The 26,100-nt window shown below is 48.0% G+C and overlaps 1 protein-coding gene across 1 annotated transcript in view; it reads left to right on the top strand.

Annotated features, from left to right (window-relative positions):
- LOC139411526 (genetic suppressor element 1-like) overlaps positions 1 to 26,100 on the top strand; it is a 452,683-nt gene that overhangs the window by 381,322 nt on the left and 45,261 nt on the right. Inside the window, exon 3 of the mRNA XM_071157992.1 lies at positions 16,514 to 16,711. Coding sequence (XP_071014093.1) covers positions 16,514 to 16,711 — 198 coding nt within the window. The remainder of the gene's footprint in view (positions 1 to 16,513; positions 16,712 to 26,100) is intronic.

The raw sequence follows: 26,100 nt of genomic DNA, 5'->3' as shown, positions 1-26,100 counted from the left end.
ACTGGGCTAATAGACCAGACTGGTAGACCAGACACCCACTGGGCTGATAGGCCAGACTGGTAGACCAGACCCCCACTGGGCTGATAGGCCAGACTGGTAGACCAGACCCCCACTGGGCTGATAGACCAGACTGGTAGACCAGACCCCCACTGGGCTGATAGACCAGACCCCCACTGGGCTGATAGGCCAGACTGGTAGACCAGACCCCCACTGGGCTGATAGACCAGACCCCCACTGGGCTGATAGGCCAGACTGGTAGACCAGACCCCCACTGGGCTGATAGGCCAGACTGGTAGACCAGACCCCCACTGGGCTGATAGACCAGACCCCCACTGGGCTGATAGACCAGACTGGTAGACCAGACCCCCACTGGGCTGATAGACCAGACTGGTAGACCAGACCCCCACTGGGCTGATAGGCCAGACTGGTAGACCAGACCCCCACTGGGCTGATAGGCCAGACTGGTAGACCAGACCCCCACTGGGCTGATAGACCAGACTGGTAGACCAGACCCCCACTGGGCTGATAGACCAGACCCCCACTGGGCTGATAGGCCAGACTGGTAGACCAGACCCCCACTGGGCTGATAGACCAGACCCCCACTGGGCTGATAGGCCAGACTGGTAGACCAGACCCCCACTGGGCTGATAGGCCAGACTGGTAGACCAGACCCCCACTGGGCTGATAGACCAGACCCCCACTGGGCTGATAGACCCCCACTGGGCTGATAGACCAGACCCCCACTGGGCTGATAGACCAGACCCCCACTGGGCTGATAGACCAGACTGGTAGACCAGACCCCCACTGGGCTGATAGACCAGACCCCCACTGGGCTGATAGGCCAGACTGGTAGACCAGACCCCCACTGGGCTGATAGACCAGACCCCCACTGGGCTGATAGACCAGACTGGTAGACCAGACCCCCACTGGGCTGGTAGACCAGACCCTCACTGGGCTGATAGACCAGACCCCCACTGGGCTGATAGACCAGACTGGTAGACCAGACCCCCACTGGGCTGATAGACCAGACCCTCACTGAGCTGATAGACCAGACCCCCACTGGGCTGATAGACCAGACTGGTAGACCAGACCCCCACTGGGCTGATAGACCAGACCCTCACTGAGCTGATAGACCAGACCCCCACTGGGCTGATAGGCCAGACTGGTAGACCAGACCCCCACTGGGCTGATAGACCAGACCCCCACTGGGCTGATAGGCCAGACTGGTAGACCAGACCCCCACTGGGCTGATAGACCAGACCCCCACTGTGCTGATAGGCCAGACTGGTAGACCAGACCCCCACTGGGCTGATAGGCCAGACTGGTAGACCAGACCCCCACTGGGCTGATAGACCAGACCCCCACTGGGCTGATAGACCAGACTGGTAGACCAGACCCCCACTGGGCTGATAGACCAGACCCCCACTGGGCTGGTAGACCAGACCCCCACTGGGCTGATAGACCAGACTGGTAGACCAGACCCCCACTGGGCTGATAGACCAGACCCCCACTGGGCTGGTAGACCAGACCCCCACTGGGCTGATAGACCAGACTGGTAGACCAGACCCCCACTGGGCTGATAGACCAGACCCTCACTGGGCTGATAGACCAGACCCCCACTGGGCTGATAGACCAGACTGGTAGACCAGACCCCCACTGGGCTGATAGACCAGACCCTCACTGAGCTGATAGACCAGACCCCCACTGGGCTGATAGACCAGACAGACCAGACCCCCACTGGGCTGATAGACCAGACCCTCACTGAGCTGATAGACCAGACCCCCACTGGGCTGATAGGCCAGACTGGTAGACCAGACCCCCACTGGGCTGATAGACCAGACTGGTAGACCAGACCCCCACTGGGCTGATAGACCAGACCCCCACTGGGCTGATAGGCCAGACTGGTAGACCAGACCCCCACTGGGCTGATAGACCAGACCCCCACTGGGCTGATAGGCCAGACTGGTAGACCAGACCCCCACTGGGCTGATAGGCCAGACTGGTAGACCAGACCCCCACTGGGCTGATAGACCAGACCCCCACTGGGCTGATAGACCAGACTGGTAGACCAGACCCCCACTGGGCTGATAGACCAGACCCCCACTGGGCTGGTAGACCAGACCCCCACTGGGCTGATAGACCAGACTGGTAGACCAGACCCCCACTGGGCTGATAGACCAGACCCCCACTGGGCTGATAGACCAGACTGGTAGACCAGACCCCCACTGGGCTGATAGACCAGACCCTCACTGAGCTGATAGACCAGACCCCCACTGGGCTGATAGACCAGACTGGTAGACCAGACCCCCACTGGGCTGATAGACCAGACCCCCACTGGGCTGATAGACCAGACTGGTAGACCAGACACCCACTGGGCTGATAGACCAGACACCCACTGGGCTGATAGACCAGACCCTCACTGAGCTGATAGACCAGACCCTCACTGAGCTGATAGACCAGACCCTCACTGAGCTGATAGACCAGACCCCCACTGGGCTGATAGACCAGACTGGTAGACCAGACCCCCACTGGGCTGATAGACCAGACCCTCACTGAGCTGATAGACCAGACCCCCACTGGGCTGGTAGACCAGACTGGTAGACCAGACACCCACTGGGCTGATAGACCAGACACCCACTGGGCTGATAGACCAGACCCCCACTGGGCTGATAGACCAGACACCCACTGGGCTGATAGACCAGACTGGTAGACCAGACCCCCACTGGGCTGGTAGACCAGACCCCCACTGAAAGACTGCTCTCCTCTAATGCAGGAGCAGCACTTTCACAAAGAGCGGTGTGGTGTATGTGTGTGTGCAGGGTCAGAGGGAGCTGTACTCTCATGCTGTCTGATGTAACTCTATAATGGAGGTGAATGGAGGCCTGCAGGGTAATGATAGAGCACTGGTATACTGACAGACACTAGAATACTCTACTGTCTAACTACTGTACCCTCTCTCTCTCTCTCTCTCTCTCTCTATCCCACTCTCTCTCTTTCTTTCTCTTTCTCTCTTTTCTCTCTCTCTCTCTATCCCACTCTCTATCCCACTCTCTCTCTCTCTCTCTCTATCCCACTCTCTCTCTTTCTCTCTCTTTTCTCTCTCTTTTCTCTCTCTCTCTTTTCTCTCTCTCTTTTCTCTCTCTCTCTCTATCCCACTCTCTATCCCACTCTCTCTCTTTCTCTCTCTCTCTGTCTCTCTCTCTATCCCACACTCTCTCTCTCTCTCGCTCTCTCTCTCTCTCTCTATCCCACTCTCTCTCTTTCTCTCTCTATCCCACTCTCTCTCTTTCTCTCTCTCTTTTCTCTCTCTCTCTTTTCTCTCTCTTTCTCTCTCTCTGTCTCTTTCTCTATCCCTCTCTCTCGCTCTCTCTCTCGCTCTCTCCCACTCTCTCTCTCTCGCTCTCTCTCTCTCTCTCTCTATCCCACTCTCTCTCTCTCTCTCTATCCCACTCTCTCTCTCTCTCTCTCTTTCTCTCTCTCTCTTTCTCTCTCTCTCTCTGTCCCACTCTCTTTCTCTCTCTCTCTCTCTCTCTATCCCACTCTCTCTTTCTCTCTCTCTCTCTCTTTCAACTTCAATTTAAGGGGCTTTATTGGCATGGGAAACATATGTTTACATTGCCAAAGCAAGTGGAATAGATAATAAACAAAAGTGAAATAAACAATTTAAAATTAACAGTAAACATTACACTCACAAAAGTTCCAAACTAGTAAAGACATTTCAAATGTCATATTATGTCTATGTACAGTGTTGCAATGATGTGTAAATAGTTAAAGTACAAAAGGGAAATTAAATATTCATACAATAAATATACAGTACCTGTCAAAAGTTTTAGAACACCTACTCATTCCAGGGTTTTTCTTTCATTTGTACTATTCTCTACATTGTAGAATAATAGTGAAGACATCAAAACTATGAAATAACATATGGAATCATGTAGTAACCAAAAAAGTGTTAAACAAAATATATTTTATATTTGAGATTCTTCAAATAGCCACCAGTTGCCTTGATGACAGCTTTGCACACTCTTGGAATTCTCTCAATCAGCTTCACATGGAATGCTTTTCCAACGGTCTTGAAGGAGTTCCCACGTATGCTGAGCACTTGTTGGCGGCTTTTCCTGCACAATGCTGTGGTAGCCATGCTTGTTAATAACCTCTTGCGACGAGCAATCCCGGATCCAGGATCGTAATCATAGCCTCAAACGCATTATCATAACGCAGCGGACATAAATACCCCTAGAAACTTTTCCTATTCATGAAAATCGCAAATGAAATGAAATAAATATTGTTAACAACACTGTCATCTCAGATTTTCAAAATATGCGTTACAGCCAACGCTAGACAAGCATTTGTGTAAGTTTATCATGGCATAATGCTATGCTAGGCTCTGCTGGCAGCAGGCAACATTTTCACGAAAATAAGAAAAGCAACCAAATTAAATCATTTACCCTTGAAGAACTTCAGATGCTTTCACTCAGGAGGCTCCCAGTTAGATAGCAAATGTTCCTTTTTTCCAAAAATATTATTTTTGTAGGCGAAATAGCTCCCGTTTCTTCATCATGCTTGGCTGAGAAATTGACCGGAAAATGCTACAACTATAACGCCAAACTTTTTTCAAAATTTGCTCCATAATGTCGACAGAAACACGGCAAACGTTGTTTAGGATCCATCCTCAAGGTGTTTTTAACATATATATTCGATAATATATCCGTTGAGGCAATTGGTTTCTCATAAGAAGCGATTGGAAAAATGGCTACCTCAGTATTTTACGCAAGGTTTTCTGCGGGAGACACCATGTGACCACATGCTATATATGGTCCCTTACGGCTATTCTTCAATGGAAATGCCTAAAAAGACGTCACCATGCTGTAGACACATTGGGGAATACGTGGAAAACTTAAGCTCATTCGTAGCTCATTCACAGCCATATAAGGAGTCATTGGCATGAGGCAGTTTCAAAAAATGCGGCACTTCCTGATTGGATTTTTATCTGGGTTTCGCCTGTAACATCAGTTCTGTGGCACTCACAGACAATATCATTGCAGTTTTGGAAACGTCAGAGTGTTTTCTTTCCAAAGCTGTCAATTATATGCATAGTCAAGCATCTTTTCGTGACAAAATATCTTGTTTAAAACAGGAACGTTTTTCATCCAAAAATTTTAATAGCGCCCCCTAATGCATAACTGGTTTTAAGTGTGCCTTCAATTCTAAATAAACCACAGACCGTGTCACCATAACACCTCCTCCTCCATGCTTCACGGTGGGAAATACACATGCAGAGGTCATCCGTTCACCCACACCGTGTCTCACAAAGACATGGCAGTTGGAAAAAATCTCAAATTTGGACAAACCAGAAGACAGATTTCCACTGGTCTAATGTCCATTGCTCGTGTTTCTTGGCCCAAGCATGTCTCTTCTTCTTATTGGTGTCCTTTAGTAGTGGTTTCTTTGCAGCAATTTTACCGTGAAGGCCTGATTCACACAGTCTCCTCTGAACAGTTGATGATGAGATGTGTCTGTTACTTGACCTCTGAAGCATTTATTTGGGCTGCAATTTCTGAGGCTGGTAACTCTAATGAACGTATCCTCTGAAGCAGAGGTAACTCTGGGTCTTCCTTTCCTGTGGGGTTTCCTCATGAGAGCCAGTTTCATCATAACGCTTGATGGTTTTTGTGACTGCACTTGAAGAAACTTTCAAAGTGATTGTCTTAAAGTAATGATGGACTGTTGTTTCTCTTTGCTTGTTTGAGCTGTTCTTGCTATAATATGGACTTGGTCTTTTACCAAATAGGGCTATCTTCTGTATACCACCCTTACCTTGTCACAACACAACTGATTGGCTCAAACGCATTAATTAAGAAGGAAAGAAATTCCACAAATGAACTTTTAACTAGGCACACCTGTTAATGTAAATGCATTCCAGGGGTGCATGCTGTCATCACGGCAGAGAAAGGCTGGCTATTTGAAATATATTTTGATTTGTTTAACACTTTTTTGGTTACTACATGATTCCATATGTGTTATTTCATAGTTTTGATGTCTTCACGATTCTACAATGTAGAAAATAGTACAAATAAAGAAAAACCCTTGAATGAGTAGGTGTGTTCAAACTTTTGACCTGTAGTGTAAATATGGGTTGTATTTACAATGGTGTTTGTTCTTCACTGGTTGCCCTTTTCTTGCGACAACAGGTCACAAATATTGCTGCTGTGATGCACACTGTGGAATTTCACCCAGTAGATATGGGAGATTATCAAAATTGGATTTATTTTAGAATTCTTTGTGGGTCTGTGTAATCTGAGGGAAATATGTGTTTCTAGTATGGTCATACATTGGGCAGGAGGTTAGGAAGTGCAGCTCAGTTTCCACCTCATTTTGTGGGCAGTGTGCACATAGCCTGTCTTCTCTTGAGAGCCATGTCTGCCTACGGTGGCCTTTCTCCTCAATAGCAAGGCTATGCTCACTGAGTATGTACATAGTCAAAGCTTTCCTTCATTTTGAGTCAGTCACAGTGGTCAGGTATTCTGCCACTGTTTACTCTCTGTTTAGGGCCAAATAGCATTCTAGATTTTTTGTTAACTCTTCCAATGTGTCAAGTAATGATCTTTTTGTTTTCTCATGATTTGGTTGGGTCTCTCTCTCTAACTCACTCACTCACTCACTGTCTGTCTGTCTGTCTGTCTGTCTGTCTGTCTGTCTGTCTGTCTGTCTCTCAAAGTCTAGCTCAGCAGCCTAATAGCCTAACATATGGCATCTCATATTCTTGATGATGTGGCAGTGTAATAGAGAGAGTGTGGGCACACACACACCTGGGGCTAGATCTCATCTCAGAAGTCAAACTGACCTGGAACTACCAGAGCATGTGTATCCTGATGTGGTGTATCTGAAAGTGTGTTTGTGTTCATGTGTGTGGTTTTAAACATTTTAGTCATACAGGTTCAACCCTGGAGTTTCCCAGTGTTCTCTTTAACCCCAAGGTTAAGGTGCTCTGTCCTGGGGCTAATTCCTCCAGCTGCCATTCCTCTGCCTGGAGCTCTGGGTCTTTGTAGAGGACCAGGATCCTTGTTCAAAGAGGCCATAGCAGCAGGGATCATGGCTGATGAGAGGCCCTTGTTAGTGGGATTAAGGAGGTCAGATCACCCCTCCTCCTTCACCCCTGAACTTTCACCCCTGACCCCTTCTCCTCCTAAGCATCCTTTGTTTTTGATCTCAGAGAAGGTCTCCTCTTCATGACTGAACTACAGTAGCTGCTAGCATGTAGCTCTTAATGCTAGTCTTTTTCATCCTGTAGTACTCCTCTGTGCTAATGTACTAAACTAATAATCAGGTCTTGGTTTGGCCAGACTATGACTGTGTGGTTGACTGGCTTCTTGGGAAAGAGAGGAGAGATTTTATACTCATGGAGGCTGGGCTAGATTAGCCAGCACTATACTGGACTGAGTTGGGTTAATGTTAGGCTGTTCTGATCCTAGATGTGTGCTTTACCTCCAGTGAGAAGGGCTGGGTTGGGCTGAGCCTAGCAGCTGGATCTGATAGATAGGCAACCGTCTGTCTGTCTGTCTGTCTGTCTGTCTATCAGACCGTATGTATCTCCATTGGTTGTTTTAACTAGCTGATAGTCAAATCCCTTCCTGGTTAAAGATGAACTGCCCTCTAGAGCTGCCTGGCTGTTATCTCTGCACTGGCCAGGTCACACAGGAGCCAAGAGGATTTACTCCGTCAGTGTGTGTGTGTGTGTGTGTGTGTGTGTGTGTGTGTTTGTGCGTTTGTGTGTAATCTGCATTCCGTGCAGCAAGAGGGCAGAACAGAGTGTGTGTGTTTGTTGATGTTTTCGGTGTGTCTGTGCAATTGTTTGTTAGTGATCGGTTTTTTCTCACAGCAGGATGATACATCAGCCTGTTTACTGTATGTCAGTTAGTCGTTGGGGGGGGGGGCTCCTGTGTGTGTGTGTTTGGTATTCATCTGATTTCATTCTGAAAGCCTAGAAAGGGTTAAGTTTACTGAAGGCCCTGGGTGACATTTAACTGAGCCCTTCTACAGAACTGGAGTAAAGTTACTGGGAACAGAGTGATTAAACTCCGACTGAAATACCCTGTGTCATATTATTGACAAGTGTTTTGACCATAGAAATATGATTAATATAACAGACTTCCCCATTCAAGTCAGTGATAGTATAATGGGTGGCCATTGCGAGTGAGTCCATAGGAGCGAAGCAGGAAGTAAAACCAGGAAGTGTATCCATCAATCTGTGCTGTGTTAGTTGAATCATCTCAACTGACATGACAACAAATACATTCCATTGTATGAGTCACATTGCTTAACATAATTTAAATGAACATTCTACATTACCATGGAAATGATTGCCTCACAATACCAGGCAGCGTATGAGTTTACCAGTACAATTGCAGGGTAAGCGGTTCCAAGCCCATTCTATTAATTATATGTCTATAGTGTTGACACCACAAACATATAGCCCAATGATGATTCAATAAGGATGTATTGAACTGGTCTTCCTCCTAACTGGTTTGATATGTGTTCTCTCCATGTCAAACTTCTGTTCTGTCAAGCTGAAGTCAGCCATAACCCAGTGGTCTGCCTCTGGTCTGTCTCTGGTCTGCCTCTGGTCTGCCTCTGGTCTGCCTCTGGTCTTCAGGGTACTACTGTATGTGGAGCACACTGCTCACTATAGAACTGCTGCTGAAGAGCTGGGGACTCCCTCTCCATGTCTCTATGATGCACCTCCATCTGCTGGCCAAAGACAGTATAACAGCCAGGAAGAACATCCTTCTCTCCCAGCCTTCTGAGAACCACTAGGCCTGTTGCAATGTGTGGCGTGTGGTGATGACACATGTCTGCTGTTTAAGAAGAAGTAGGGCTCACTACCATGGAAAACACTGTCCTCATGACTCATGATGTGTCCTTGTGACTGATACTGTTTACTGTGGATGATCTAGATGATTTATGTCAGTGAAGAGTAGGCCTACATTGTCTTGAGTATTTCACCGAACTCAGCAGTAGGCCTTAGTTTCTACCGTTGGCATTGAACTGTTCCGACAGGTACATTTAGAATGTGTAGTATTGGGGTGGTTGGTTGTGTGTCTCCTGGTTATCTTATCATTATGACAGCTGTGTTGTGTCCTGTAATCTGCTTCATAAGGATTGTCTGGGTTAATCATGTTTCATTGTGTGTGTGTGTGTGTGTGTGTGTGCGCGTGTGTGTTCGTGGCCCTACTGCTGTGTCTCTCTCTGAAGGCTGATGTGAAAATGACCCTCAACAACCCCCCCCCCCCCCCTCCTGATTCTTTCTCTCTCTTCCTCTTTCCTTTCCTCTCTGGGCTACACTCTCTCCATTTCAGGCACATGAACACTGACATCCATTGATCCACTCCCTCACAAACTGGGGGCTATCTATCTGTCACACACACACAGACACACACACACACAGACACAGTCTCCTGCCTTCACAGTCCTCACACCAACACGACTGCATTGATCTTCCTCCCAACCTGTTCAGAAACCTCCTCTCTTCCTCCACTACGGTCTCACTGCGTGTCAGAAACTCTCTCACTACTTTAGTCTGTTACCTACATGGGGTAACTAGACGTTTCCTCTGTGATCACTGATACATGGTGAGGTTGTGTCTTCATCCTCCTCTACATAAGGCTGAGATCACACAGTTTCATGGAATCATACTTCTTATATTTAGACCAGCCAAGCCACGTCAGACCAGTGGCTGTGATATTAAGGTACCAGTTACAGTTGGGTAATATGATCCTAGATCTGTGGTTAGGGGAAAAGTCTACTTCAAGCAGGCAGGGATAGATGCGATAAAGAGGTCAATCGAATTCTACCAAAACAATGGAATTGCCATGGAAATGAATGGTAGAAAGGGCCTTGGGGGAAAGTCCTGAATCTCATTGCCCCCCAGAAAAATGATCCTACATTTAGACTATTGTTTATGTGTATTTCACACTATGTTGTGGTAACAATCGAAGTATAATGCTTGTATTGATGTCAACAATACATGTTCATGTCATCGTCACCAATCAACTGCATTACAGTTAGAAAAAGACTGCCACCACTGATTTCTCTATGCTAACAGCTTCTACGAACGGGAGTTAGCATTTAGCAGTCACTTCTTCTGAACCTGAAAAGAGACTACTTCTAAATGTTATGCATTGAAAACAGCCAAGTATATCCAAATCTGACTTTGTAAACACATTGTGGGCCTGTTACAATACATTGATCATGACGGATTTGACGAATATCCACTTTGTTAGATCAGATTTGTTGAATGTGCACCGGACGATCTGCGTTCCATTGACCCCTTCACTACATCTATGCTGATGGCCTATAGAATGGTGTAATACTGCCACCTGCCACCAGAGAGCGATAACACAGAGACACAGGGCTACATTAGTGCTGTTCTCTCATCATCACAGGACACAGTGTGTGGTTGGGGAGTGTGGTTGTTCACACATATCTTCTAGTGAAAAACCACATTATAACAGGCTTGTCACTTCTCTAAAATCATTTAGAGGTTATGGGTGAGGCTAAAGAGAGAGAGGGGGGGGGGGGGGTTGGGAAGAGACGAAGGTTGCTCTGTGTTTTCTCAGAAGAGACAGATTGTGGGTTTTAGTGGCCCTTTGCACAATACTGGCCACCATGTTGCTTTTCTCATGACTAATCTCGCTCTCTATCTGTCTGTCTGTCTCTCTCACTCTCTCTATTTCTCTTTGTCTTTCTAGTTCTATCTTTCTCTCTCTTGTTCTCTCTCTTTCTCTCTCTTGTTCTTTCTCTTTCTCTTGTTCTCTCTCTTTCTCTCTGCCTCTCTCTCTTTCTCCTCCCTTCTCATTCGGTGAAAGGTAGCGAGCGACCGAAGGAGGAAATGACTAAAGAATCTACTCATTCACACCCCAGCAATGACAGCCAGAGGAGGGAGGGATGGAGAGAGGGAAACCCACAGCTTTAACCCTTAACTGTCCAGCCCAGTCTAACCACAATTACACCCACTCTTTTGGGTTGTTATAATAGATAGCTAGCTAGCTAGGAACTCTTAAATTTAAAACTGGCAATATCAGAGTCTCTGGCGTTGTATTGGTGGACATCTAATATAAGTACACACCTACTCATTTGGACTATTTCCTACATTGTAGAATAATAGTGAAGACATCAACACTATGAAATAACACATACGGAATCATGTAGTAACCAAAAAAGTGTTAAACAAATTTCCTGTGTTATGTCATAATTTTGATGTCTTCACTATTATTCTACTCTGTCTGTCTGTCTGTCTGCCTGCCTGCCTGCCTGCCTGCCTGCCTGTCTGGGAGTGTCTCGTTCACCCCTATCGTCTGTCTGTCTGTCTGTCTGTCTGTCTGTCTGTCTGTCTGTCTGTCTGTCTGTCTGTCTGTCTCATAACAACCCAAAAGAGTGGGTGTAATTGAGGTTAGACTGGGCTGGACAGTGAGTAGGTGTGTCTAAACTTTTGTCTTGTACTGTAATGGACCAGACCAAGTTGAGATAATATGACCCTTTTTCTCTGCAGATAGCCAGTCTAACTGATGAAAAGGCTCCCCCTCCCGATGAGTACAAGGAGGGAGTTTAAATACAACTATCACCAGCTTGTTCTGTCTGCTCTGTAGCTTATTCTTTAGATGCCAGGTGTCACTATCAGATATTTAGAGGTCCGAGCTAGGAATATAATATTTAGCTTTATCTTTGTGTAAACCTTTAGGGCCGTAATTTGACCAGTCAGGTACCGATCCAAGGTAGCGGACTGAAGTTTTTGGTGTAACCACTGAGTTGTCCACTTTGACACTAAAACCAAGGGGTCCTTGCAAGCTTTACTCTGGATCCAAATTAGATGGGTTCTGTTTTTCCAAGATGCAGAGAAAGTTTGTTATCTGAAAGCCATTTAGTGATATTGGATAACTCTGCTCTAAGGATCTCTTCTACTGAGGCTTTGTTCTTATGGGACACCAGTAGAGTCATCCACATACAATAACTATTTACGAGAGCAGGATGATTTCATATCATCAATGTACAGCAGGAAGAGAAGAGGGCCGCTGATGCTCCCCTGTGGGACCCCACAGCTAATCCCCTTCACACCAGAATGTTTTCCATAAACATCCACAATTTGGTCTCTACCTGTTTAAATAGGATTTAACCCAGTCAATGGCCCTGCTGTTAAAAGTCAGTTAAAAACAATAGGCGTGTCAGTGGATTGGGTCTTTCTAAAACCAGACTGTAGTTCATCTAAAATATTATTCTTGCTAGTATATTTCAGCACTTTAGACAGCACACTCAAAATAGATACAGGTCTATAGTTGCCCTTGTCTGCTGTTATTTACTCTTAGAAATATTGCAAAATAGCATTATCGTGTGCATACGTGTGTGTGTGTGTGGTATAAACCCCTTAACTGGCTCTGTGTGTGAGGTAACTGTAGTGTGTGTCTGCTCTCGGTTGGTGATAAAGAGGGCAGATCAAAGCTGTTTTCTCTCCCACTGGAAGCCAAGCTTTTGGATCTGAACATGAGCCTGGCTATGTTTGCTTAGTGTGTGTGTGTGTTAGCAGTCTAGCTGTGGGGGCAATGTCTCAGTAACACAGGCCAGAACAAGCTTCCACCTTAGCCTCCGGCATTATATATACATCTCTCTCTCTCTCTCTCTCCCTCTCTTCTTTTTCTAACAGCCAGGGAGAGGGGGAGGAGGGGAGAAGGAGGAGGAGGGTGTCAGCGCTTCACATATTTAACCACCCTCCCCCTCACCTCCTCCCCCCGACAGGGGGGGTCGGGTCAGATGTGACGACCGGGGCTGTGTGTGGAAGAAGAGGCAGCTGACAGTCACCCCTCCCCTCCTTCCCCCGCCCTCCTCCCTATCTCCTCCCCTCCCTCGCTCCCCTTGGCAGGGCATCCATGCCTCTGTTATCTCCCAATGACTCAGGAATTATAGGTTGAGAGGAGAAGGGAGGGAGAGGAGGAGGGGGAGAAGGGAGGAAGAGGATGAGAGGGGAGGGGGGAAGGTCATGTGACATCGCAGCAGCTGCTAGGTTAAGAATTTCTGTTTTCACTCAGCGAGAGAAAGAGGAGGGTAGAGCGAGAGAGAGAGAGAGAGAGAGGAGATAGGCAGAGTTGTGTGGTGTGTTGCTTCGTAAGATAAGCTCCAAACGGTCTTTGTGAGCGACCGAGTGAGTGAGTGTGCGCGAGAGACGGAAAGAAAAGGAGAGAGAGAAGCGACGGAGAGGAGGAAGAGAAGATGGTGTGTGTCTTGACTGTGTCTCTGTCTGTGTGCTGGGTTTGGCAGAAGATGCAGCGATGGGAGAACCAGGGAGCTCCAGTCCTTTGTGCAGTAAGGAGCCTCAGCACCCGCCGTCGCTTTCACTCTGCTACTCTGAGGGGGGGTCGAGAACCGCCGCTAGCCCTGTGTGTGTGTGTGGGAGGGAGGGAGGGAGGGAGGGAGGGAGGGAGGGGTGTGTGTGTGTGAAGGAGGGGTGTGTGTGACTGTGTGTGCTATCAGCATGGCTGTGTTTCTTGAATATGTATGGTGTTTCTCTAGCGGTCGATTACCGTCGTATTAGCTCCTGTGAAAAGTTCCTGCATTACCGATAGAATGCTCTCTCTTTCTTTAAAGCCCTGAGGCTGTGTGTGTGTATCCGTGTGTGTGAAGGTGTGTGTTTGTAAGAAGAGGTGGGTGGAGCAGGGCTTTGCAGTCGTGAACAGGTCACAGCAGTGAACTGAGCGGTTGCTGTGCCTGGCTGTCGATGTGAGTGTGTGTGCTTGGGTGTGTGCGCCTGGCTGTTGCTGTGTGTGTAAGTGTGTGTGTGGAAAGGGAGCTCATTGTTAATTTCATTATGAATTGTGTTGCTGGGGGTTCACAGGGAGTGCAGGGGGTGAATGGGAGGTTATGAGCAGGGCGGACCCAGAGGTGTTGCCACTCATTTTCTCTCCCGTTACACTCTGTGTCCCTGTGACCCACCAGTTCACTACTCCCCTGCCATCTTCTGTTCCACTCCAGCGCTCTCCCACTGACACACACACTCCCTCGCACACTTAAACAACGACAGCCAGGCACACACACACACACACACACACACACACACAGCACCCCTGACCTCTCTCAGGCTCAGGGAGACATGAGTTTTTTAATAGACCTGCCCAGGCTCTGGGGTGGACCTATATATAACTCTACAGATCTATTAGTGCTATTGACACTGTATGCTACTGTGAGTGAGTGCGTACTGTCTGTACGTGTGTGTGTGTGGGTGTGTGCATGTGTGTGTGCATGTGTGTGCGTGCGTGTGTGTGTGTATGCGTGCGTGCGTGCGTGCTTGGTTGTGTGAGGGTAGGTATGGTGTGTGTTTTGGCTACATTTGAGTGTGGATCTGTGATATTGATAAGACTGAGTGTGTGTAATGTGTATGTGTGTGTAATCAGATATGGTGTGTGGTAGTAATGTTGTAATGTGTGCATGTGTGTGTGTAATCTCACTGCATCCCTACAGACTGCTTTTTACTGTGACCCTACCATGACCTCTGACTCTGGGGACTTGTAGTTAATGGGGCTGTCGACTTGTGATGTGTGTTCGTTTTTGTAAAGTATGTGTGTGTTTATTCCGTGTGTGTGTGTGTGTGTGTGTGTGTGTGTGTTCGTGTTCTGTGCGACGGCATGCATGCCACTCTCTGGCATTCAGGGATTCCACCGGCCCAGGAGCTGTCATCACAGTGTCCCCTTTCACCCCTTCACTGAGAGAGAGAAACCCTCGATCCCCTACATCCCCCACCGTGTGTTCGTAAATCTGACACGGAGAAAAGACAAGAGAACAAAACTCCACTCACAGTCCAACAGGTCACTCAGCAGAGAGAGGGAGAGGGAGAGAGAGAGAGGGGGGTGTATCACAGGGTGGCATGGACACCATAATAACGTAATGGTAATAGGAGTATCTGTGTCCTGTACATAATGCTAAACTCTAGAGTTGCGCCAACTATCCAGTTTGCTTATGGTGCTATATCACTATAAACACTATGAAGGCAATGTAAACTCAGAGTAGATCACATGCTTTTCAGACTGTATACTGGATGTAGGACTATATAAGGCTCTATGATATTTATCTGTGATTCAACAACACACACACTCCCCCACACACACACACACACAGGTTCGCAAACACACACTCACACTACTGTAGATAAGTCAGTATAAGTGAGTCTGTGTGTGAATCAGACGTGATGATAATAGTGGATTGAAGTGGAAATAGCTTGTAGCTGGTGATCATCACTGTAGAAACCACAATGACCATCATGACATTAACATGGGGATGGTTAAGGGGATCTGGTACGTGTGTTACCTCTATCAAACTGTTCTCTCATGGTGTGTGTTACCTCTATCAAACTGTTCTCTCATGGTGTGTGTTACCTCTATCAAACTGTTCTCTCATGGTGTGTGTTACCTCTATCAAACTTCTCTCATGGTGTGTGTTACCTCTATCAAACTGTTCTCTCATGGTGTGTGTTACCTCTATCAAACTGTTCTCTCATGGTGTGTGTTACCTCTATCAAACTGTTCTCTCATGATGTGTGTTACCTCTATCAAACTGTTCTCTCATGGTGTGTGTTACCTCTATCAAACTGTTCTCTCATGGTGTGTGTTACCTCTATCAAACTGTTCTCTCATGGTGTGTGTGTTACCTCTATCAAACTTCTCTCATGGTGTGTTACCGCTATCAAACAGTTCTCTCATGGTGTGTGTTACCTCTGTCAAACTGTTCTCTCATGGTGTGTGTTTGAAAGGTTTCTATTGGCCCTGGCTCAGTTGGAGCATGTTAAGTAGAGCTGCTGTGTGGGCTGAGGCAGACAGACCGGACCTCTTGAGGTAGGGGTCACACACCATGTAACCTATAACCTTTAACCCCAGCTCCCGAGCCTAAGTCCAAAGCAACCCTCCCCCAGCTAGACATACAGACACACAGACATACAGACACACAGACCACACTGCGCTCTGGCTGACTCTCAGCTCCACTCACTACCGTGTGTGTCTGTGTTTATATATATGTGTGTGTGTGTGTGTGTGTGTGTGTGTGTGTGTGTGTGTGTGTGTGTGTGTGTAAGGTCTGGTGTGAGACAGACAGATAGCCCCCAGTGTGTGTGTGTGTGTAAGGTCTGGTGTGAGACGGACACAAAGCCCCCAGTGTGTGTGTGTGTACGGTCTGGTGTGAGACAGACAGATAGCCCCCAGTGTATGTGTGTGTACGGTCTGGTGTGAGACAGACAGATAGCCCCCAGTGTGTGAGAGAGATTTTCCAGTCCACAGGGCTCAGTGTCATTGTGGGGAGGGGTTCCATAGTGTCAGCTGTCTGAACCCTCAACTGATAAGTTGACCAATCACAGCATGAGTAAGTCTGACTGACAGACTGACTGACCCATCATCTACAGCCACTTTGTAATTGCTTTATAAATGACGAACATCAGTCTATTATGTCTATTAACCCTTTCTCTCCCTCTCTCTCCTCTCTCCAGGCATGAGCCATGAGCCAAAGTCACCTTCCTTAGGAATGATATCCACGGCAACTCGCACCACGGCGACGGTCAGCCCCCTCACCCCGTCGCCCCTTAACGGATCTATCGTAGCCAATGGGAGCCCGGCGGCCCAGTCTGCACACTCTGGATTCGCCGCCGCCCTCCGTAAACTGGCCAAACAGGCGGAGGATCCTCGAGGTAAGGACAACACACATGTGGACAGACAGAGTTATGATTCTAGTGCCAGGTGTATTGTTATCAAGTCTATATAAGGTGTAGAAACGTTGGGTCATTTAAAGCCATTTTACAACCAGCTGTTGTCAGAAATCCCTCTTACCCCTATGACCTAACTGTCCCCTCTTTTTACCCTCCTCTCACTCCTTACTTCCTCCATGAGGCGCTAAGCTCATTCAAAAACCGTCTGTCCTCCTGGACCCTAACCTCTAACCCATGACCCCTGTAGCCTAACCCCTCAGAACCCTCCGATGTCTCAGAGGTTCCTCTGCTGGGGCCGTCCCTGTGTGTCGTGTTTAGCTGCTAATAGCAGTGGAGTGATATTCACACTAGATTGAATTATGCAGCCTCCCCTAAGAGAGCAGGACACAGAACAGCCGTTCTAGCTGACCCATTTAAGCGCCAGCTCTGTGTGTGTGTGTGGGGGGGGGGGGGGGGGTGTATTGGGCCCTGCTATCCCACTGGTCTAACCTGACTGTGAAGTAGTCATTGTGTGGTGGGGTGAGCAGTTGACAAGGACTGCTTTTAGAATTGGTTGTGGGGGGATCATATGATGCATCTGTAACACACTGACCCTCTCCTCTCAGACTCACTACACAGTAGAACATAAGAGGTTTCTTACAGCCATTTTTCAATCAACACTGAATCAATAGAATACTTATCTTTTTCTCACTACCATTTCAACCTCCTACAGGTTCCTATCAGTCAGACATACAGCTCATGGTTTGATTGTGAGTTGTTGATATTTGTAGCTGGTTTGGATATTAGATATTGCTGTGTGCTACAGAAAGTTGGATGTTGTTTTTTCAGTTGTTGTTTTTTGTCTGGACAGGGTCAGACTTAGGTCACAGATGGACAAGGCTGCTATTCTCCCGTGTAAACACACACACACACACTCACACACACGCTATTCTCTTGGGGGCTGTTTGGCTGGCTGGCTTTGGGCAGCAGCTCACTGAGACCTTTCTGGTAGATGGTGTGTGAAATAGTGGCTCTGGTCAACCATGGTGTGTGTGTCTATGAGATGTAACCTTCCCCAGGACAGAGACTCTGGCTGGCCCACATACACTGGAGCTGATCTTCACTGGCCCCCTAAGACACACACACACGCTGCTGGGCCCCTCCAGGGGAATGGAGCCAGACTGCTGAGAGTCCCCTGAGTAGGGCTGGCAGGGGTCCTGTTTGGGTGTGTGTGAGTGCTTGTGTGTAAGTGTACGTCTGTTTGTGTGTGTTTGTGTGTGTATATCTGGCTGTCTGCCCCAGCCCCAGCAGCCCCAGTCATCCCGGCCCGGGGTCAGGCTCTCTTAATCAGGCTGTGTGTTTGAGAGAGGTCCCCTCCTCCCTGGTTCTCCCTGGCTGCCTGGCTCCCCTGCAGATCACACCGGGGGCCCAACACCAATGATTTATTACTCTGAGAAAGAAACAGAGACAGAGCTCACAACCCCAATCTCTCCCTCTCTCTCACACACTCACCCTCTCAATCTCATTCTCTTCCTCCATTGTTTCTCACCTTCCCCTTCTCTCTTCCCCACTCCCTCTCCGTCTCTCCCTCCCACACACTCCCTCATCTATCTCTCTCCATCTCTCTCTCACTGTCACTTGCACAAAATCTCTTTTCTCACCTCTCTCTCTCTCTCCCTTTCTTGCACACATACTGTTTGTCTCACTGTCTCATATCTCTCTCTGTCTCTCTATCAACCAGGTGTGTGTATGTGCATGTGTACATGTGCGTGTGTCTGTTGCTATTTCAACCTAGCTGGGACAGTCGTCAGATAGTCTGAGGGAGGTACAGAAACACACACACGGAGACTATGATTAAACCTAGGCATTTTTTTAAACAAAAAGTCCCTCTGTTATTTTGAGCCTGTCTGTGTGCAGTCTGCCTGGCGTAGGTAGAGACACAGTGTGTGTGAGTCATGCTCCACAGCTCCAGAGGAACAGGCCAGTCATGGGGCCGATGCTGCCCACTTTAGGAGTGCCGTCGCTGGGGTGGGCAGGCTGGAGTGTGGGCCTCCTCCGGAACTCCAGCCACTTTGCTGTCTACAAAGATATTTATAGACAAGCCCTCATACACACAAACACTGACACCGACACTGACACACACACACACACACAAACACACTCTCACACAGAAAACGTCCATGGTGCTTTCCTGGCATGTTGTAGCCTCCTAGCAGTGTGTGTGTTCTACTGCACAGTGTGTTCCTGTGTGTCCTACTGAACAGTGTGTTCCTGTGTGTCCTACTGAACAGTGTGTTCCTGTGTGTCCTACTGCACAGTGTGTTCCTGTGTGTCCTACTGAACAGTGTGTTCCTGTGTGTTCTACTGCACAGTGTGTTCCTGTGTGTCCTACTGAACAGTGTGTTCCTGTGTGTCCTACTGAACAGTGTGTTCCTGTGTGTCCTACTGAACAGTGTGTCCCTGTGTGTCCTACTGCACAGTGGGTTCCTGTGTGTCCTACTGAACAGTGTGTCCTACTGAACAGTGTGTTCCTGTGTGTCCTACTGAACAGTGTGTTCCTGTGTGTCCTACTGCACAGTGGGTTCCTGTGTGTCCTACTGAACAGTGTGTCCTACTGAACAGTGTGTTCCTGTGTGTCCTACTGAACAGTGTGTTCCTGTGTGTCCTACTGCACAGTGGGTTCCTGTGTGTCCTACTGAACAGTGTGTTCCTGTGTGTCCTACTGAACAGTGTGTTCCTGTGTGTCCTACTGAACAGTGTGTTCCTGTGTGTCCTACTGAACAGTGTGTTCATGTGTGTCCTACTGCACAGTGGGTTCATGTGTGTCCTACTGCACAGTGGGTTCCTGTGTGTCCTACTGAACAGTGTGTTCCTGTGTGTCCTACTGAACAGTGTGTCCCTGTGTGTCCTACTGCACAGTGGGTTCCTGTGTGTCCTACTGCACAGTGTGTTCCTGTGTGTCCTACTGAACAGTGTGTTCCTGTGTGTCCTACTGCACAGTGGGTTCCTGTGTGTCCTACTGAACAGTGTGTTCCTGTGTGTCCTACTGAACAGTGTGTCCCTGTGTGTCCTACTGCACAGTGGGTTCCTGTGTGTCCTACTGAACAGTGTGTCCTACTGAACAGTGTGTCCTACTGAACAGTGTGTTCCTGTGTGTCCTACTGCACAGTGTGTCCCTGTGTGTCCTACTGCACAGTGGGTTCCTGTGTGTCCTACTGCACAGTGTGTTCCTGTGTGTCCTACTGAACAGTGTGTTCCTGTGTGTCCTACTGAACAGTGTGTTCCTGTGTGTCCTACTGAACAGTGTGTTCCTGTGTGTCCTACTGAACAGTGTGTTCCTGTGTGTCCTACTGAACAGTGTGTTCCTGTGTGTCCTACTGCACAGTGGGTTCCTGTGTGTCCTACTGCACAGTGTGTCCCTGTGTGTCCTACTGCACAGTGGGTTCCTGTGTGTCCTACTGAACAGTGTGTCCTACTGAACAGTGTGTCCTACTGAACAGTGTGTTCCTGTGTGTCCTACTGCACAGTGTGTCCCTGTGTGTCCTACTGCACAGTGGGTTCCTGTGTGTCCTACTGCACAGTGGGTTCATGTGTGTCCTACTGCACAGTGGGTTCATGTGTGTCCTACTGAACAGTGGGTTCCTGTGTGTCCTACTGAACAGTGGGTTCCTGTGTGTCCTACTGAACAGTGGGTTCCTGTGTGTCCTACTGCACAGTGGGTTCCTGTGTGTCCTACTGCACAGTGGGTTCCTGTGTGTCCTACTGCACAGTGGGTTCCTGTGTGTCCTGTGTGTCCGTCTCTGGCCCACTGTCCTGTGTTACTGTTGTGCATATGGAGCATGAATCAGTCTCCTAAGCCTAAAGGATGTTGTTTGTTTTGTTGTACTAGCGTCATAGCCACTAGCTAGCTAGCTATCACCCTGATTTAAAAACCCTGTCACGTCCTCTGTGTTTTCATCTGTATACACGCACACACACACACTCGTACACAGTAACCCACACATACATACACTCACACACACTCTCCTGTCTGATGAGTAGCTCTGTGTACTGAGTCTCATGCTGAAGAGGGGAGGTGATGGATAATGAGTATTGCAGCAGAGTAAAGGACACACACCTCGTGTCAGAGAGGCAGGCATGCTAGTATCTGATTAATTAGGCAGATCTAGGCTTAATCCTCTCTCCAGTTTCCTCATACATACACACTGACTGACTGGCTGGCTGGCTGGCTGGCTGGCTGGCTGGCTGACTGGCTGGCTGACTGGCTGGCTGGGGTAAACTCGCTGGAGCATTACACTACCTACCTACAGTACCTAGCTAGACCAGGAAAGCGATGGGGAGGGCGGGAGGAGGACTGGGGGAAGGAGAAAAAGGACAGAGGAAAAATATTTAGAAGAGAGAGGGTTTATGGAGTGATGGGAGAGGTGGTAGAGGGATACAGAGGGATTGAAGTGTGAGATTGAATGTGTTACCGTGTGTGTGTATGTGTGTGTTTGGCCGGGGGCTACCCTTGTTTCTGGGAGCCCAGAGCATGCTGGGACAGCAGGGCAGTGTGTCTCTGACCCCTCCATCTGGAGCCTGGAGCGCATACACACACCAACTATCCACACCCAGTGTGTGTGTGTGTGTGTGTGTGTGCTCGCTCAGAGGTAGAACTCTCCAGGCTCTGTTTGTCCCTGAAACACTCACTCACAAACAATCTCTCTCTATCCAGTATTGTATTCCTCCATATATCTGTGTCTCTTCTTCTTCTAAGTAAACATACTAACAATAGCTCATACACAGTTCACCCAGTTAGACATTCTCCTCCAGAAACTATCCTACTGCTCTCTCTCTATCTCTGTCTTACTTCCCCTCTCTGGGAAAATAACACACACCACCACCCTCTTAGAAAAAAGGGTTCCAAAATGGTTCTTCTGCTGTCCCCATGTTGAACCCTCTCCTAGGGGGACAGCAGACTAACCCTTTTAGGTTTAGGTTTTCTAAGAGTTCACACACACACACACACACACACAAACCCTTGAAACACACACTCCCTAAAGTAGATTAGGTGCTTTGTACTGTGTTGCCAGTGCGTGGCTCAGGCTGTGTGTGTGTGTGTGAGAGACACGGCTGGTGTGTGTGTGAGACACGGCTGGTGTGTGTGTGTGAGACACGGCTGGTGTGTGTGTGTGAGACACGGCTGGTGTGTGTGTGTGACACGGCTGGTGTGTGTGTGTGACACGGCTGGTGTGTGTGTGTGACACGGCTGGTGTGTGTGAGGCAGGGTTTGTGTGTGTGTGGCTGGGGGATGGTATGGCATATGGAGGAAGGGTTGGCTCGGCGCTGCTATGCACACCAGGTGTGAAATGGACTGTTTAATTAAGTGCTGATGTTGTTCTAATGCAGGGAGGGAGGGAGGTAGGAAGAGTGGGAGGCGGTGGAGGGAGGGAGGGAGGGGGGAGGCGGTGGAGAGAGGGGGGGGGCAGAGGGAAGGAGGGATGGATGGTGGGGGGAAGGGGAGGAGGCGAAGAACAGCTTGTCGCTAGTTGTCAGGGCTGTGACTGGAGGTGTGTTTGGGGCTGTGGAGGAGAGAGGGAGATTGGGGCTTTGGATAGGACCAGGTAGGGAACGTGAGATTTGGGGCTTGAATGGCACAGTCGGTTGTAGTGTAGAGCTGGCAAGATCAAGGTTGTGGGTTCAATTTTCGCAAGGATCACTTTCCCTGAACGTTTGTGTTAAGACAAGTCCCCTTGGGTAAAAGCTGCAGGTGAACAAGGATATCGTCATCATGTTTCTTGATGGGATTAGAGGTGGAAGGATACGGTGCTGGGACAGAGAGAACTTCACCTGGGGCTGTGTGGAGCTTTGTGTGTGTATGCATGCATACGTGCTTTTGGGCATGTGTGATTGTGTGTGCGTGCGCGCCCGTGTATGTGTCTGTGTGTACCTCTCTCTCCCAGTTAGGGTCAGCTTGGGCGGTCATGCGTGGAGGCAGTCTGGGAGAGAGGGACTGGTAATGGGGCTGCAATGGAGAGAGGAGCTACACATTAATCACACACACACACGTTTGCCCACACAGACATACACTCAATCACACCCACATACACCACACACACATACAGTGCATTTGGAAAGTACTTTTTCCACATTTTGTTACATTGCAGCCTTATTCTAAAATTGATTAAATCATTTTTCCCTCATCAATCTACACACAATACCCCATAATGACAAAAATAAAACAGTTTTAAACAGCCTTGAGTCTTCTTGGGTATGACGCTACAAGTTTGACACACCTGTATTTGGGGAGTTTCTCCCATTCTTCTCTGCAGATCCTCTCAAGCTCTGTCAGGTTGGATGGGGAGTGTTGCTGCACAACTGTTTTCAATCCTGTCTCGGAGCTCTACAGACAATTCCTTCAACCTCATGGCTTGTTTTTTTGCTCTGACATGCACTGTAAAGTGTGGGACCTTATATAGACAGGTGTGTGCCTTTCCAAATCATGTCCAATCAATTTAATTTACCACAGGTGGACACAATCAAGTTGTAGAAACATCTCAAGGATGATCAATGGAAACAGGATGCACCTGAGCCCAATTTCGGGTATCTTAGCAAAGGGTCTGAATACTTGTTTAAATTTGCAAACATTTCTTAAAACCTGTTTTCGCTTTGTCATTATGGGGTATTATATGTAGATTGATGAGGAAACATTTGTTTAAATCCATTTTAGAATAAGGCTGTAACGTAAAAATGTGGAAAAAGTCAAGGGGTCTGAATACTTTCTGAATGCGCTGTACATACACACACACACAAGCAGGAACAGACACAGAGCACTCTCTCTCTCGCTTAGACTTCCTCGCTCTCCGTCTCTCTGTAGCGTAGGAGCAGAGCGTGGAGCCACAGCTTGGCCTGCAGTCTCTTATCCACCGTTAGAGGGCAGAGGACCAGCGTGTTGTTCTTAATGTATGTCCTAACAGCACCAGTAGGGGACTGGCTTCATCTCCTCACCTCCTTTCTTTTAATGTCTGACTGATCTGAAAGAACTGGACTGGTGTCTAGTCCATTTTGCTTTCACCAGTCCTTTGTGATTAGATCAAAAGAAGGGGAGGACAGGAGAAGGGGAGAGGAAGCATGTTCAGACTATGGAGATACATCCACAATGCCCAGGGCTGTGTTTGAAACCAGGACACTCCCTTCTCTCCTCTCAGCCTCAGTGTGAGCATGTGTGGCGACACGTCAGTGAATAGACGAAGGCTGGATCTGCATATGGCAGCATGACACTAGTTTAGGGCCCCTCAGATGGCCTGCATATCATTTCTGTCCCATCTGCTCAGTGATGGACTGACTTCCTGTCAACTAGCAGTCACCACAAGAGGAGTGAGGAAGGTGGAGTGACAGGAAAAGACTGGAAGGGGGTTGTATTTATCAGAACAAGGGAGTAGTTTAGACTTTAGGAGGTGCTGAAAATCTAAGATTAAGCACACACACACACACACACACACCACCCATCTCAGGCTGTGAAGCGTTAAGGGCCAATTCCCTTTCTCCTTAACTGTCTGTAACTGTTGTAAATGTGTTTATGAAAAATGGATGGCTTCCCTGAGAGATATCTGCTTGGGAGGCAGTCCGTTTGAAGAACAGAGAGGGAAGGGAGTGAGATGGAGGAGAGGGAGTGAATAACAGAACAGGCTGGAGCTGGTGGTGTGTGGATGGTTTCCAGGGAAGGAGGGATGGGGTCTGTGTCGGTGGAGCTATACAGAGGTTATGATGTTGGCTTGTAAAGGAGGAGAATGAAGAGGAGAATCAGATGAGGGAACACCAACCCCCCCTCCTCCTTCTCCTCACCTGCTTCTCCTCCAGCTTTCACTCAATTATTCAGTGTGTCCTGCCTCCCCCACTGTACATACAGCACCACACACACACACACACACACACACACACACACACACACACACACACACACACACACACACACACACACACAGGGAACGGGAGTGAGAACAATGAGGGGGAGGAAGGGATGGTGGAGGAGAGAGAGATGGAGTGGTATCAGGGGAGTAGAGGTCTGTTGCTTGAAGCTCTGGCAGGTCTGGATTGCTGTGATCATTATTCATTTCTGCTCTATCCCTTTTTATCTCTCTCTCATTCACTCTTTTGTAATGATTCTTATGCTCTTTCTCTCGCTCTCCCATCCCACCCATTCTCTCCCCCCCTCCTTCCCTCTTCCACTCCCCCGTGGTGGTAGTCTTTCTCTCTCTCTTTCTGTGAGTATATGAGGTGTGATAGTGGAGCTGTATTAAGTGTCACTCTGCTCGCCAGCCTGAGTGCTCTGGTATTGATTGTCCTGGTCTTCCAGGGGAGAGTAATGGCTTTCTGAGGTGAGGGGGGGAGGATTAGGCCACTAATTGCTGTTGTGCAGACAAGATATGCTTCCTCTCTCACCTCACACACATCACCTCACCTCATCACCCCTTTCTTTCTCTCTCTCTCTCTCTACCTATTTCTCTCTCTCTCTCTCTCTCTCTCTCTCTCTCTCTCTCTCTCTCTCTCTCTATTGTTCTCTATCACTCTATCATTCTCTCTCTCTCTAGTATTATCTAGCCATCTAGCCATCTAGCCATCTTGCTGTGTAATCTACACCTATTACACCCATTTCCCTTCAAAGATTTTCCTCATTCACATTTTCAAAAGGAATTACAATATTTGTCTCATTAGTAATTGATTAGATTTATAAACATGTAAGTGACATAATTCTTTCTACCGGGTCATATCCAGACCACCACCATACCCAACCATCAAACCCTATTATAGTGTGATGTCTGTTGCTAGGGTAACTAAACTAGGTCGCAATGCTTGAATGATAAGGAGTGTTTGATAATCCAGACATATCACACACACGTCCAGACATCCTGACCTATCACACTCTCCTCAGGCTCTCTGTGGGGTCAGGTGGATAGATTGGAGAGGATAGAGAACTACATACACACGACTACATACGCCACACACACTACTACATACACCACACACACGACTACATACACCACACACACTACTACATACACCACACACACACACACTAATGCATACACCACACACTACTACATACGCCACACACACGACTACATACACCACACACACGACTACATACACCACACACACTACTACATACACCACACACACACACTAATGCATACACCACACACTACTACATACGCCACACACACTACTACATACACCACACACACTACTACATACACCACACACACGACTACATACACCACACACACTACTACATACACCACACACACGACTACATACACCACACACACGACTACATACACCACACACACTACTACATACACCACACACTACTACATACGCCACACACACGACTACATACACCACACACACGA

This window comes from Oncorhynchus clarkii, chromosome 6, assembly GCF_045791955.1.
Source record: "Oncorhynchus clarkii lewisi isolate Uvic-CL-2024 chromosome 6, UVic_Ocla_1.0, whole genome shotgun sequence".
Lineage (NCBI taxonomy): Eukaryota > Metazoa > Chordata > Actinopteri > Salmoniformes > Salmonidae > Oncorhynchus > Oncorhynchus clarkii.
This window is presented reverse-complemented; position numbering and strand designations above follow the sequence as displayed.